This window comes from Onychomys torridus, chromosome 23 (genome assembly GCF_903995425.1).
Source record: "Onychomys torridus chromosome 23, mOncTor1.1, whole genome shotgun sequence".
Lineage (NCBI taxonomy): Eukaryota > Metazoa > Chordata > Mammalia > Rodentia > Cricetidae > Onychomys > Onychomys torridus.
The window spans coordinates 28081796-28097881 of record NC_050465.1 but is presented as its reverse complement, the minus strand read 5'-3'; the positions used below and the strand labels follow the sequence as shown (position 1 = coordinate 28097881).

The window sequence follows — 16086 nt, the reverse complement described above, 5'->3', positions numbered from 1 at the left end:
AAGTAAAATACCTTAAACAAGAGTAGAAGCATATATATAATATGTTGAGCCAAAAATAACCTTAAATTTGTATCAATATACAAAAATCCTTTAGAAACAAGAAACATATACAAACATATAGTGTAACAAAATTAACTTGAAATTTGTATCACTATAACAAAATCCATGCCAATGCAAAATAGCTGAGATTAATAGTTGCCTTTTTTTATCCCATATTCTCCTAACATAACATTCATAACCCACCAAATAACCGAAGACCATGCATATCCCCATTCTTGAGAGAGAATGTGGACATCATTTTCTCCAAACTGCTCCTGTTGTCTGTGGACAAGCTATCTTTAGGGTCCCTGAGAAAATCTGAGATAATGGCCAAGTCCTGGGAAGACCAGCTATAACCTCTGTTGATACCACAGAGTACAGAAAAGACATACCACATCAGGATTGGAACTGTCTGTGTTGATCAGGCTGGCCTGGAAATAAGAGATTTGCTTGCCTCTGCCTTCCAAGTGTTGAGATTAGAAGAATGTACACCATGCCCAGCTGGAAAAACATTCTAGGAGATTGTTAATACACTACATAAACAATGAATTGAGGGTTGGGGATTTAGCTCAGTGGTAGAGTGCTTGCCTAGCAAGCACAAGGCCCTGGGTTCAATCCTCAGCTCCAAAAACAAAAACAAAAACAAAAACAAAAACAAAAAACAACGAATTGAATTGTTATTTGGGAATTCTTTTGAAAATCATGAAAAGGGGCAACAATTTCACATGAAGTAGCAGTAAAAAGTAATTAACAATTATAGAACTGAAAATCACAAAAGCTTTTGACTAGACATTTAAAATTTTATTTTAATTAAATCTATGAAAAGATAATTGTAGAACAAATAGAGATGCTTGTGCAGCTTTAGGAAGGTAAAGTAACTTTTCTACTTTATATCCTTCCTATTGTCTGTAAATAGCTTCACTTAAATCACCCAGTTTTCTCTATGTGATACAGTGGCTGTATTTGCTGATACAATTTTAGAAAATGTTGATTACTGTACACGGGAAATTAATCATGTGAAATAAATTCAATAGCATTCTAAACTTAAAAAAGAAAGAACTGATTTTAACTCTGTTCAGGAGTTACAATTTCTAACTGAACATTTTTTTCCAATGGAAGACTAAATTCAGAATAACCAATATTTACAAAGTTAATGAGGAAATATATAGAGCAACTGAAAAGATAAATAGATGCATTCAACAAAGATTTTTATTTTAATTATCCACAAAACAATATTTCAACATTTTATAAAAATATTAAGTTTTAGGTTACCATTATTTATTTTAAAAAAGTGTGATAGAAGGCTACTTTTGCCAACTTTTCTTTTTTGGTAAGGGTTAAAGTTCCAAGTTAAGACAATAAAGATGAAAGCTGTTGGAAAAAAAAATCTTCAAATGTACAAAACTGTTTTTCTTGACAATTCAAAAATACATAACAATTTAAACTGAATATACATTAAGTTAGTGTTGAATCCTTACTATACAAGTGTTAGTATAAGAACTGCTCCACTCAGTTTATTTAAAATCTGAAGAATGCCATCAACTTTTTCTGCCTTATTTTTCTGATCAGAATTAGTACATAAACGTAATTTTATTACTCTTTAAAGAATCCTTAGAAAAACTACAATACCATAGTTCATATGAAGCCCTTTAAAACACTCATGTCATAAACTGTAGACATCAGGGCAAATAAGGACGACATTCTTCTCAGGAGACCCTCTTGGCAGAGGATTCAGTACTGAATAGGTTAAGTAAAAAGAAAACAAACAACTTTTAGTACCAGAACTTTTGCCAACTTGCATGAAGTTCACTTGTCACATTTAAAAAGGTTTAAATCTGAACATAATTTACCATGGCACAGACCTTTAATTTTCGTGATTAAAATGATGGTAGTTTAAAATATATGCTGAAAATAAGACAACTTGATAAAACGCTTTAAAGCATAACTATAAAACACAGCATTAAAAACATAAATATTAGACTTTCATTTTATTAGCAGACACCGTTTTTCCCTTGCTAGACCCTTAAACCATTAACACTACTCAATTCAAATTAATATTTCATAATTTCTGAGTTTGAAAAGCTCTCATTTTGAATGTTTTACTATGCACTTTAAATGGGCAAAAACTTCCCTCTTTAAATTACTGTTACTCAAATTAATTATATTATGAAAGGAAAATATGATAATCATCAAGTATATCTGAAATATAAGTGAAGTTTCAGAGATTTGAAAATTGGAGTTCTAGAAAGGTTCTGTATAAAAATGGGCCACTGAAATTAGTGTTAAACCTTATCTTCACTATTTTGAGGATGTAAAACTTATTTAGTGTATATGTTAAGAAAATGAATTTTACAGTCATACTTTATAACTTTTAAAGTCTAAGAAATAGCTAATGAGGAGCTCTGAGTGCCAGAAAAGCCATGTTGTCACTCCACAACACCAACATTAAACATTCCATCCTATCCCAATACCTGTAAAACTTTCACATTTTCTTCTCTCATATTTATTTAAATACATTTTCCTCTCTCCTATTCTATACTCAATACAAGCAAAGTGCATTCAAGTCCCTGATCTAGTGATGTTTTCTACTGTGAAGCCCATCACCATAAAAACATACTAGCAATACCTCACAGTACACCATCTATTTTTTAAAAATGGACTGCTTAAATGCTGGGTTTTTCCCTTGGACTGGATAGTATAGTTTCAATTGTACATTGCCTTAAAAAAAATCTTGCAAAAGATTAATTGGTTATCTTATTATTCTAAGCTGAACAATTCAAGAAATAACTGAAGTAAAAAAACGATTTTTCTACTTTCCAGTTCTATGAACTAAATGTGAACATAGTGTATTATGCTTCCAAATTCCACAGCTGCGGTCTAACATTTAATCAAGTTTTTGATGCTGTTTTTTTTTTCCTTTTGGAAGACTTGGCCCATTCCACACAAAAGGAGATCTGTGTTAAGACTACATGCCAACTGTTAAATAGAAAAGCAAAACAGAAACCTAACTTTTGAGGAAAAAAAAATGCAAGAGATTTTTAAAAACTGGAATGGAATCATTTGGTCCCATGACGTTCTTTGATTTTAGATTTTACAGTGGTATAACAGCCCAAGTTTCATCCATATCAATAAATAGTTTTCTTTTAGCACTTCTGAGTTTGGGGAAGAAAAGGAAGTGACTAGTAATAGTAGTCCTGTTGCTCTGTCTTACCATGCTATCACCCACAGTCACAATATCTTAGCTTTCTTTGGACCCCGAAGTAAGTTATAAGATGTATCATTGGTACTTTAGAGTTTAACACTTGGAGGGGAAAAGTGGTTTCGTGCAACCATATCTGGAATTCCAGTTTACCACAAGAAACATGCAGAGTGAAGAGTATCTTCTCATTCCTGTGCATGAAACTCTCACACAAGGTCTTTATGTTTGGCAGATCTGTGCACACAGCTACTTGGATTATAAATTTTCTCCTGGTTGGTACTGTGGCTCTGTAGCAGTGAAGTAGTCTTCCAAGAAGGACTGAATATATTCAAATGTTGGTCTCTCATCAGGGTCCTTCTTCCAACAATGATTCATCAATTCATGGAGGGATTCTGGACAGCCCTGAGGGCAAGGCATCCTGTACCCTCGCTCCACTTGTTCCAGCACTTCACGGTTTACCATACCTAAGGTTAAATTCAAACGTTAAAAATAGTGGTCCTAGCCATGAAGAGCAAAACAGTGTAAATACCCTAGCAATTAACTAAAGACATACCAAATTTATCTAGTGAAAAGACATTTTCAACAGAGACTAGAATAAAATTTGAACATTGATTTATTTAAAGAAAAGCTGAGAAATGAATATATATGTGTATACCATTTTATGAGATACGGTTTCTTTGTATAGCTTTGGAGCCTGTCCTAGAACTCACTCTGTAGATTAGGCTGGCCTCAAACTCACTGAGATTCACCTGCTTCTGCCTCCAGTGCTGGGATTAAAGGTGTGCGCCACCACACACAGCTGATAATCTATATTTTAATATGATCAATTTTTCACTGTGATGGTAAAATTATTTAGGAGAAAACGTCTGGGCATGGCTGTGAAGAATTATCTAGATTAAGACAGCCTCTAGGCATACCTATAAAGGATTATCTAGGCTAGGTTATTTAAGGTGGGAAGACCCATTTAACTGTGGACAGCATCATTCCATGAGCTGAGGAGGGGCGGGGTCTTGGACTGAATATAAAGGAGAAAGAGCTATGTTGTGGGATGTCTTTCTGTATGCTGTGAATATGTGTTACTCTAACTGGTTGATAAATAAGGATACATTGGCCTATGGCAAGGCAGCTTAGCAGCAGGTGGGAAATCCAAGCAGATATATGGAGAGGAGAAAGGAGAGGGGTGAGAGATGCCAGCTGCCGTGCAGAAGCAGCAGCAAGATGCCAGCATACTGGTGATGCCATGGCCACATATAGATTAATGGAAATGGGTTAAGTTATAAGAGCTAGCTAGCAAGAAGCCTACCATAGCCATGCAACTGGTAATAAATATTAAGCCTCTGAATAATTATTTTATAAGCAGCTGAGGAACCTTCCGGCTACACAGCTGAACACTAGCTTTCATCTCTCTCTGCTTCTTGACTAGACACAATGAGGTCAGTATCTTACGCTTCTACAGTTACGACTTACTACTATGATGTGATAGTACCTTCAACTGTGGGCTAAAACAAGTCCTTTCTTCCTCCCTTTAGTCAGGTATTTTGTTCCAGCAACATGTAAAACAACCGATACACTTGTCATGCCAGCAAACCCTTGACTCTTTCCCACATCCACTTATCACCTTCCCTGCAAGCCAAGACAGGCCATCCCTTATTTCCTGTGATCTTATACTGACCACCAGCAGTAAGATTGTTCACTGACCCTGACTATTTTGTTTGTTTGTTTGTTTGTTTGTTTTCAAGGCAGGGTTTCTCTGTAGCTTTGGAGCCTGTCCTGGAACTCAATCCGTAGACCAGGTTGGCCTCGAACTCACAGAGATCCGACCGGCTCTGCCTCCCCTCCTGAGTGCTGGGATTAAAGGCATGCACCACCACTGCCCAGCAACTATGATTACTTTCAAACAATGGAACATGATAAAACTATTTCCATTTTTAGTTATGACTTTCTAAGGAATAAAGGATTCCTCAAAAATACTTAAAATCTTAAAAACTGAAGGAGAATGTTTTCATCAAAGAAAATAGCACCTCTTAGTGAAATCCAATATATTTTCCTGCTACAGAAATAAAGCCAGAAGTTGTTAGACACATGCAGAAAGGACCAAATATTTATCATTCGATGAGGGCTTACTGTAACTGGAAAACTTTTGTTACTGATCATACATGCCTATGAGCTTTTGTAATTTTTAATAAACTAATATTAATTAATCTAAATAGGCCTGAACCCACAAAACCAACTTTAAGTACCAATTACTTCTCCTTTGGGGGAAGGTGTGTGCTGGAGATAGAACCCAGGGCCTTTTTTTTTTTTTAAAAAAAAACATTTGCTGTATTTTTAATTCTGTGTGTTCTGTGTGTTCTGTGTGCTGTGTGTGCTGTGTGTTCTGTGTGTGTGTGTATGTGTGTATGTATGTGTGTGTGTATGTGTGTGTGCTGTGTGTTCTGTGTGTGTGTATGTTGTGTGTATGTGTGTGTATGTCTGTGTTCTGTGTGTGCTGTGTGTTCTGTGTGTGTGCATGTGTGTATGTCTGTGTGCTGTGTGTTCTGTGTGTGTGCATGTGTGTGTATGTATGTGAGAGTGAGTGGTGGGGAGGACAGCAAGAGGGAGAAGAAGTGAGGGAGAGAACAAGATCTTGCAGAGTATAGAAAGCAACAATGGAACTCCTGGAGATGAAGTTACAAGCAGCTGCATCTTGCAAAATGTGGGATCTGGGATCCCAGCTCCAGTTCTCTATCAAAGCAATGCACTCTTAACACTAAGCTGTTGGCCATCCCTGGGCTGGTGGTCCTGTGTTCCATAAGAAAGTAGGCTGAACTGCCCCTAGGTCCCATGCCTGGGCATCAGCCATTCCTAGGGAAGACCTGCCCAACTTGGCCCCAGGGCAGGTTCCCCTTCTCCAACACCCCCCCATTCCCTCCCCCTCCAGACCCTGCAATCTACACGCCCTGCCCCCACACCCATCCACCTGAGACCCACCCTGCCCCCAGAGCTCCCATCTGGCCCAGAGAGCTCTCATTTGGCCCAGAGAGCTCTTATGAGGACCAGAGAGCTCCCATCTAGCCCAGAGAGCTCCCACCCAGCCAGAGAAAGAGAGAGCTCTCATTGGACAAAGAGCCATCATTGGACCAAGAGTGAACTCAAGAGACAGGGAATCTGGCAGCCCTGATTAGACCAAGTGTGGCATTCTGAGAAACAGAATCTGCCACCTCTCATTGGACCAAAAGAGGCACCCTGAAATGCTGAATCTGTCAGCTCTGTCTGGACCAAGAATAAAACCGCGAGGAAGATGGGCAGACGTCAAGGCAGAAGTACATACAACAAAATAAAGAGCAATACAGCATCGCCAGAACCTAGCCCTCCTCCAACAGCTAGACCTGAGCATCACAGAATGGAAGAAGCAGAAGAAAACAACCTTATAAATAACATCATGAAGAGGCTAGAGCCTTATATAGAAGAAATCAAAAATAAAGTGGAGGAACAGACAAAAAATGGGAAGAACGCTATAAAAAACTAGAGGAAAAGACAAATAAAGTAGAAGAAAACAATAAATCCCTGAAAGAAAACCATGAAAAAGCAATGAAACAGATAAGGGAAACAGTCCAAGATCTGAAAAGGGAAATAGAAAAAATGAAGAAGACACTAGCAGAAGGAATGCTGGAATAGAAAATCTGAGTAAACAAACAGGAACTACACAGAGGCAAGTATAACCAACAGAATGCAAGAGATGGAAGAGAGGATCTCTGGTGTTGAAGATATGGTAGAAGAAACAGATTCATCAAGCAAAGAAAACACTACAGCCAACAAAGTCATGACCCAAAATGTCCAGGAAATTTGGGACACCATGAAAAGACCAAACATATGAATAATAGGGATAGAGGAAGGAGAAGAATACCAACTCAAAGGCACAGAAAATCATAGAAGAAAACTTTCCCAACTTAAAGAAGGAAATGCCTATGAAGACACATGAAGCCTATGAACACCAAACAGACCAGACCCCCCAAAAAAGTCCCCTCGCCACATAATAATTAAACAACTAAACGTACAGAATAAAGAAAGAATATTAAGAGCAGCAAAGGAAAAAGGTTAAGTGACTTATAAAGGCAAACCCATCAGAATAACACCTGATTTCTCAATGGAGACTTTGAAAGCCAGAATGACTTGGACAGATGTAATGCAGACACTAAGAAACCATGGATGCCATCCTAGACTAATATACCCAGCAAAACTTTCAATCATCATAAATGGAGTGAACAAGACATTCCAAGACAAAGCCATATTTAAATAATAATTATCCACAAACCCAGCCCTACAGAAAGCACCAGAAGGAAAATTCCAACCTAAGGAAGTCAGATACACCCTCGAAAACACAGGCAACAGATAACACCACAGCAGTAAACCCCAAAGAAGAGAACTACACACACACTACCATCAAAAAACAAAACAAAACAAAACAAAACAAAACAACCCAGGAATGAACAATCACTGGTCATTAATATCCCTTAATATCAATGGACTTATTAATTCACCTATGAAAAGACACAGGCTAACAGAATGGATATGAAAGTAGGACCCATGTTTCTGCTGCATACAAGAAACACACCTCAATTTTAAAGATAGACACTACTTAAGAATAAAAGGCTGGGAAAAGACTTTCCAATCAAATGGTCTCAAGAAGCAAGCTGGTGTAGCCATCCTAATATCCAGCAAAACAGACTTCAAACTAAAATCAGTCAAAAGAGATCAAGAAGGGCATTATATACTCATCACAGGAAAGATCCACCAAGATGAAGTTTCAGTTCTGAACATTTATGCCCCAAACACAAGGGCACCCACATGTGTAAAAGAAACATTACTAAAGCTTAAATCACATATAAATCCCCACACATTAACAGTGGGAGACTTTAACACCCCACTCTCACCACTGGACAGATCTGCCAAATCGGAACTTAACAGAGAAATAAAGGATTTAATAGATGTTATGACTCAAATGGACTTAATATCTATAGAACATTCCATCCTAACAAAAAAGAATATACCTTCTTCTCAGCACCCCATGGAACCTTCTCTAAAATCTACCACATACTTGGCCAAAAAGCAAGTCTCAACAGATACAAAACAATTGGAATAAGCTCCTGTGTTGTATCAGACCACCATGGCTTAAAGTTGTTGTTCAACAACAAAAATTACAGAAAGCCTACAATCTCTTGGAAACTGAATAATGCTCAACTGAATCACCAATGGGTTAAGGAAGAAATAAAGAAAGAAATTAAAGACTTCCTAGAGATCAATGAAAATGAATATACTACATACCCAAACTTATGGGACACTATGAAAACAGTGCTAAGAGGGAAATTCATAGCACTAAATGCCCACATAAAGAATTTGGAGAAATTTCACACTAGTGACTTAACAGCATACTTGAAAGCTCTAGAACAAGAAGAAGCAAAGTCACTCAGAAAGAAGAGATGCCAGGAAATAATCAAATTGAGAACACTAAGCTGTCTCTCCAGTCTCTGAACCCAGGGTCTTATGTATACTAAGCATATGCTCTACCTTTGAACTATACTTCAGTCCTAAATCCTAACAACTATTTCAAATCAAGATTTGATCTTTCAGAATTTTCTGATAATCAGAACTAATGAAAGTTTTTATGCCAACACATTTAAAAATAAAGCATGGCAGAAATGGCCTCCACTCAATCTTCAGAAAGATAACCAATTCCTACAATAGCTTCTAAGTTGCTGAGTAAGACATAACTCTGGAGCATGACAGTAAGTCAGTTCTTTCATACCTGCTTTTTAATAAAAAGAAGATAGACCTCTAACACTTAATACTTAAAACTGATAGTAATGGCTTTGCTTTCTGTCAATGAAGTATTTCATTATTGCTTACATGTGTTGAGGTTATTTTGCTAAAATAATAGTAGCAAATAGAAACTGTGTTACATGTTAATCCTCTTCAGTAATCAAAGATGGACAATATATTATCTTTTCCTTTTCTGAAGCCTGGGAATCTGGGGGCTGGAGTGGTAGCTCAGTGGTAGAGTGCTGGCTTAGTTTATACATGGTCCTAGGCCCAATCCCTAGCACTTTCCTGCCAAAATAAAATCTATAAATTGTTTATATTCTGCTTATTTAAATGTTTATTAATGTAATGTATATTTACAGATATGTAATTAGTTATACCTGTTTGGATTTTTATGTTTCCCTGTTCAACTAACCCTTTTATCATTCAATGATCTTTTGTCTCTAGTAATATTTGTCTTGAAGTCCACACCTGCACAAGTTTTCTTTTGGCTAATATTATGCATAGTATGTCTCTTTCCACCCTCTGAATTTTAATCATTTTGTACAGCTTATATATTTAAAGTGTATCTCTTAAAAATAGTACTTTAGGGGCTACGAGCACTACAAAGTCATGAAGACCATTCATAGTTGGGATTCCAGCATTCATGTAATAAACTAGGTGGCCAATGCATACCTGTGATGGCAGCTCCAAGAGCAGGGATGGGTGGTGAGGCAGATACAGAAGGATTTCTGGGGTTTGTTAGTTTCTAGCCTGGCCAAGAAAAAAATATGAGCCCTAGATCCAGGGAGAGACACTGCTTCAAAAGGAATACAAGGAGTGATAGGGGTGTACTAGAGGTTTGGCATTGATGTATATATTTAAATCTGGTTTATGTCTTTTAACTGGAATATTTAGTGCAGCTACACACATAGGTTTAACTATCATCTTTCTCCCCCCCTCTTTTTTTTTGAGACCTGGTTTTCTTGTATAGCCCTGACAATCCTAGACCTCACTGTGTAGACCAGGTTGGCCTCAAACTTAAGAGATCCATCTGACTGCCTCCTGAGTGCTGAGATTAAAGGTATTTGCCACTGCCAGGTTTATCATCCCATTTACTTGTTGTTTGTCCCATCTATTCCTTGGTGATCTTTATATTTTGATTAAGCAAGTGCTGTTCATCATTACATTTTAGTGGATTGTTTTTGTGCTTATGGCCTAGTGAATGCTAAGTGAGCACTCTACACTCCACATAGTCGCCTACCACTGAACCACACTCTATTGGAATTGCAATACGCTTCTCTGGGGCTTATGCTTTACTTTAAATAAGCACTTCTATAATCTCTACATATTAATAGAAACTCAGAACTAACTACCTATTACTGTTTTATACCCTGTGACCTTTGTGTTACTATCATGGAATTTATTTTATTTTAATTTTTAAAGATTTATTTTTATTCTAAGTGTGTGGGTGGTTTTGTCTCTATCTATGCCTATGTACCACATGCACAGAACCAGAAAAGGACACTGGCTCCCCTGTAACTAGAGTTTTGGGCAGTTGTGAGTCACCATGTGGGTGATAGGAATGGAATCCAGGTCCTCTTGAAGAGCACTGAGTGCTCTCAATCACTGAGCCATCTCTCTAGCCCCATTGAATTTATTTTTAGGTGGACTATAAATGTGGTAAGACAACAATTTTCTCCTAAACACTTTGAAGACATTTTGGACAGAGGTGGCTTAATGGGTAAGGGTGCTTTGCTATCAAATCTGGTGGCTTGAATTACAGCACCAGAATCTACACAGTAGAACAAGCCAACTCCTACAGGTTGTCCTCTGATCTTTCCATGTGTGTCCCCACACATACATATACACAAATAAATAAAAACATAATAAAGATCTTTCACTTATTTCTAGCTTCCATATGCAGTGAGGAAAAGGCAAGTATATACCAACTCCCTAAGGCTATTTGGCTTTGACTTTTATAATCTGGTAATGCTATTCCTGATTGAATACACTGAATTTCCTTTATCCTGCTTCAAGTTCACTGAGTTAACCAAAACTATTTATTTTTAAGGAACTTCTGGCTATTCCTTTTCTAGTAATACTTGTTACTGTTCCACTCTCCTAGGGCTCCAGGTACAGAGAAATGAGACCTTTTCACTATGCTCTACTTGGTTCATACGTTGTCCATCCCCATGCCAGATATTTAATCCACACATTGCCTTGAGAATTCTTCTAATAATGAACCTATGAATCTATTAATTTTGTCTTCCACAGCCATATGTGTTAATTTTACAAAATGTTTTACAGTTCTTACATGATATTTACCTATTAGAGACAGGGTCTTGCTAAGCAGCCCAGGGTAGCCTTGAAGCTGTGATCCTTCTGCTTCAGCATCTTGATTGCTGGGATTACAGGTGTGCACCACCACATCCAGCTTTGTTTATTTTGTTTATAAATTCCATTTCTATTGCAATTATCCAGTTTCCCTTTTCATTTTGCTAACTACTTCTTTCATTTTAAGTACTGTTAGCTTTGGTCATGTACACCTATAGTACTAGCAGTCTGGAGGCTAAGACAGGTAGATCATTTCAAGTTTGAGGCCAGTCTGGCTACTTTAAATAGGAAGATCAAGGAAAGCTTGGGTTCCAAAAGGATGACCTGCCTCAGACAACACACACACACACACACACACACACACACACACACACACACAACATGCACATATGCCCTCCCAAACACACCATGCACTCATACCCTCCCCACACATATACTTACCATACCATACCACACTCATGCACACACAACATAAAGCACTAATTTGAAGATCTTTACTAAGTTTATAATTGGGGTTCTCTTTAGGGCCTAGTAGTTTTCAATTCTTGAATCAGTCATCTATTTATTTATTTATATTTTAGAGACACGATCTTACTGTGTACTCTGCTGGCCTGGAACTCACAAAGATCCACCTGTTTCTGTCTCTCAAGTGCTAGGATTAAAACATGCACCACCACATGTGGCTTTTGGCAGTTTGCATGAGAATGGCCTTCACAGGCTAAAATATCTGAATGCTTGCCATCAGTTAATTGAATTGTTCAAAAAGATTAGGAGGGTGGCCTTGTTGGAGGAGGTGGGTCATTAGGAATAAGCTTTCAGGTTTCAAAATCCAATGCCAGGCCTAATGTCTCTCTCTTTGCCTGATGCCTGAGGATCAGATATAAAGCTCTCAGCTACTGTTCCTACACCAGGCCTGTCTGCTTCCTGTCATGATGACCATGGACAAATCCTTTAAACTGTAAGCAAGCCCCTGCTTAGGTCTTTCTTTTGTAAGAGTTGCCTTGGTCATCCTGTGTCTCCACAGTAATAGAAAAATAACTAAGACATGGCTCTCCCCTAATCAGTTCTCAACCCGGGGGTTGCAACCCCTTTGGGAGGTTGAATGATCCTTTCATAGGTGTCACATATCAGACATCCTGCATATTTATATTATAACTCATAACAGTAGCAAAATTACAGTTATGAAGTAGCAACAAAATAATGTTATGGTTGGGGGTCACCACAACACGAGGAACTGTACTAAAGGGTCAAAGCATTAGGAACATTGAGAAATAAATGATTGGGGCTTTATTTTTCTTTCACAGAATACAAAATTTTGCACCAATAGATATATTTTTTAAAAAAGATTTATTTATTTATTATGTATACAGTGTTCTGCCCGCATGTAGGCCTGCAGGCCAGAAGAGGGCATCAGATCTCATTGTAGATGGTTGTGAGCCACCATGTGGTTGCTGGGAATTGAACTCAGGACCTCTGGAAGAACAGCCAGTGCTCTTAACCTCTGAGCCATCTCTCCAGCCCCTCAATAGATCTATTTTATGCTGATATTCTGAATCACATACTATGGATTATTTCTTTTTTTTCAAGACATTGGGTTTGATTTTACCAGCAAATTTACTGTCAGATCACCTGGTTCTTCCTTGGCAATAGCTTGCTTTAGGTTTTCTTTAATTTTGCCTTTGCTACTAGAGCATTGCTGTCAGAACACTGTCCAGGAATGGAATTACGTGAGGAGAATTCTGAGTGCTTGTGAGAACACTCCAAGAAAACAAGACAAGAATCTTGTAAACTCAGTTTCTTCAAAAGCACAAAATTATTCTTGGAATATGTTTTTGTGCCCCTCCTGGGTGTGCTCCTCCCAGGTGTAGCGCAGGAGTGAGTTTACTTCAGATAACTCATTATTGCTTGCTGTTGTTAATTGAATTAAATGTTTAAACGATCCTTTATATGCCTCAATGGAAATTGTACACAGCTTGAACTCATGAGAACTTTACTCACGTGACCCTTCTTACCCCTCAGAGGATAAACTGTCTGTGGTGCTGATAAAGTTGGCTTGAGACTTTAGTCCCTCATTTATCGGTTCCCTTCCCCCAAGTCCCACTTCTGTAAAGTGATGACGTATTGCCTTCTAGGGTCTCAACAATAAGCCTAATATGTTCCCTAATATCTGTTCATTTTGGCTGGGCAAGAACTCACTACCACCCCATGCTTTTAGCTCAGCTCAGCTTAGCTCAGCTTTCATACTTTGAGTTCCTGTTTTCTGTTAGGACTCTCTACCACAGCCTTTCCCTTCTAGGAGGAGCTACTGTAAAGAGCCTATAGCGTCTGTTTAATGCAAAATTTCAGAGTTCTTTTATTGGGGCTCCTTCCTCTTTAAGAGCACTTATACGTCTCCTTTTTCAGAAAAACTAAGAAACACCCCAAAAACCCAAAACTGATGTCTTCCCTTGGACTTTATCAATATGCCCACTATAAATGTGATATAAATGTAAGTCTCATTAAAAAAAAAAAGAGTACATTCTTCCTTGGTGGCTGTGAAATATATAAACAACTGTATTATGTATCTGTCTAATTCTGTATTTGTTTGTAGTGAGATAGTAGATATTAGATTCTCTATTGTGGCCAAAATGGAAAGTGCACCATGATTAAAATTCAAAGTGAAATGACTTAATATAACTAACTGCTTTTTCACCTCTGGCTATATTTGTTGGTATAGAGAGAACAAAATTAGATTTTATCCAGAATTATGATTTAAGTAGTAATAAAGTAAAAGAAAGATAAAGGATAAAATAAACCCAAGGGAATGATCATATTGTTTGACTATAAAGTTTAAGAACAGAGGGGTTTTATGAAGAGGATGAGGGTCTGGCAAAGTTGGTACCAATACATTAAAGATCTTGGTCATGTCAAGAGATTGCTAAAGCTGCGGTAGAAAAGGATAGAAAGATGCAAGGTAGGAGTCAGATAAGGGGCACATGAAATTGTGGTAATGAGAGGACTATAGTTATAGGTATTGTTAAAGTTGAAAGTGTGGGGCTGGAGAGATGGCTCAGAGGTTAAGAGCACTGACTGCTCTTCCAGAGGTCCTGAGTTCAATTCCCAGCAACCACATGGTGGCTCACAGCCATCTGTAATGAGATCTGGTGCCCTCTTCTGGCCTGCTGTCATACATGCTGTATACATAATAAATAAATAAATCTTTAAAAAAAAGTTGAAAGTGTGAGAAATGACAAGATCACAGACAGAACATGTTCAAGGCATGAGATCAGAGAATGGGAGGAACCACTGACATATATGTTAAGATGACTATTGTGTCCTTGCTTTATAGAAGCTTTTCAGATTCATGAGATTCCCATTTGTTATTTGTTGTTCTTAGTGCCTGTGCTACTGTTGCCTTGTTCAGTAGTCTTTTCCTGTGCCAATGAGTTCAAGCCATTTCCTTACTTTCTATTCTATCAGACTCATGACATCTGATATTCTGTTAAGACCCTTGATCCATCTGGAGTTTTGTACAGAGTGATACATAACTATTTGGATTCTTCTACATGGAGCCATTCAGTTTCTCCAGTGTGTACTTTTGGCTTCTTTGTAAAAAATCAAGTGTCTGTAGGTATGTGAAATTGAGGTTTCACAACAAAAACAATCTAAATAGTCACCATATATTAGGGGAGACAATATCCCAACTAGACATCTTCTAGCACCAAGTAAAACTGCCAGTGCCAGGAATATTGATGTTGGCCAAAGGAGTCCCATAGAGATACTTCCACTAAACAGCACAGGCTACTGCCACGGCTTATTGGCTGTTCTCCATAACCTTATGGTAAGGTCCTACTGCTGAAGAAAGCACTTATGACATCAAACACAGAGAAGTTGAGTTGGTGCCTAACCAGAAGCTTTACCCTTACTGATTAGCATTCATGGTGCTGGAAGGTACTCTGCATGCACTGGAAGAGAAAGGTTATTAATATCACCCAGCTACCTACAATAGCAACTTGCCTGCAAGTCACACTGGTGCAATAGTTTCACAAATGCTACAGGAATAACCAAACACTTTCTGAATGGATTTAAGGCACACTCTATGACATGGAACCCATATCTGACACTGCTAAAGTAGCCAAGAAACTAAGACTAGATAGGCCATGGGCGTAGGGGAAAACCTACTATTATTTGGCTAAAGGAACCTAGTAATCTAATGACATAGTACTACACCCATAGATCAGTAGCTCACTTAAGCCATATCAGAGAAATTTCTTCTTGCATAAAATGAGAATTAACACAAAGTCCCACAATTGAAAAATGTGCAAAGATTGAGAGGTTTTAGAAAACTCAGTCCGGAATGGGATGTCTTCATAACAGCCCTCCCCTCAAGGCTCAGGAATTGATATTGGAAGAGGAAGCAGAAAAGACTGTAAAAGCCAGAGGTGACAGTTGATTCCAAGGAAACAGTGTCTTCCAGATACAATAGGACTGATGTACATATGCACCCAGAGACTGTGGTAAAACACAAGATTTGCACAGGTTAAAGCCAGATGGGGTCCCAGCACTGAAAGGAGAAAATGGACAGGACATCCCATCTCTAACCAATAAGGTATTTGCAACTGAAGACCTGCAAACAAAGAGAAACATCACTTTTCTCTAATGGAGTGTCACTTTGTGTATCAACCACAGTCTAGGGCAGACTATGCCTAGAAGTAGCTGGCCAACACAAAATAAACTCAATGATATTTCTGTGA

The 16086-nt window shown here is 38.0% G+C and overlaps 1 protein-coding gene across 2 annotated transcripts in view; it reads right to left on the bottom strand.

Moving 5' to 3' along the window:
- Positions 1–1322: 1322 nt before the first annotated feature.
- The window catches only part of Yes1 (YES proto-oncogene 1, Src family tyrosine kinase), a 73436-nt gene continuing 58672 nt past the window's right edge, over positions 1323–16086 (bottom strand). For both annotated transcript variants that reach the window (XM_036173510.1, XM_036173511.1), the window contains exon 12: positions 1323–3702. In XM_036173510.1, coding sequence (XP_036029403.1) covers positions 3494–3702 — 209 coding nt within the window. In that variant the 3' untranslated portion in view covers positions 1323–3493. The remainder of the gene's footprint in view (positions 3703–16086) is intronic.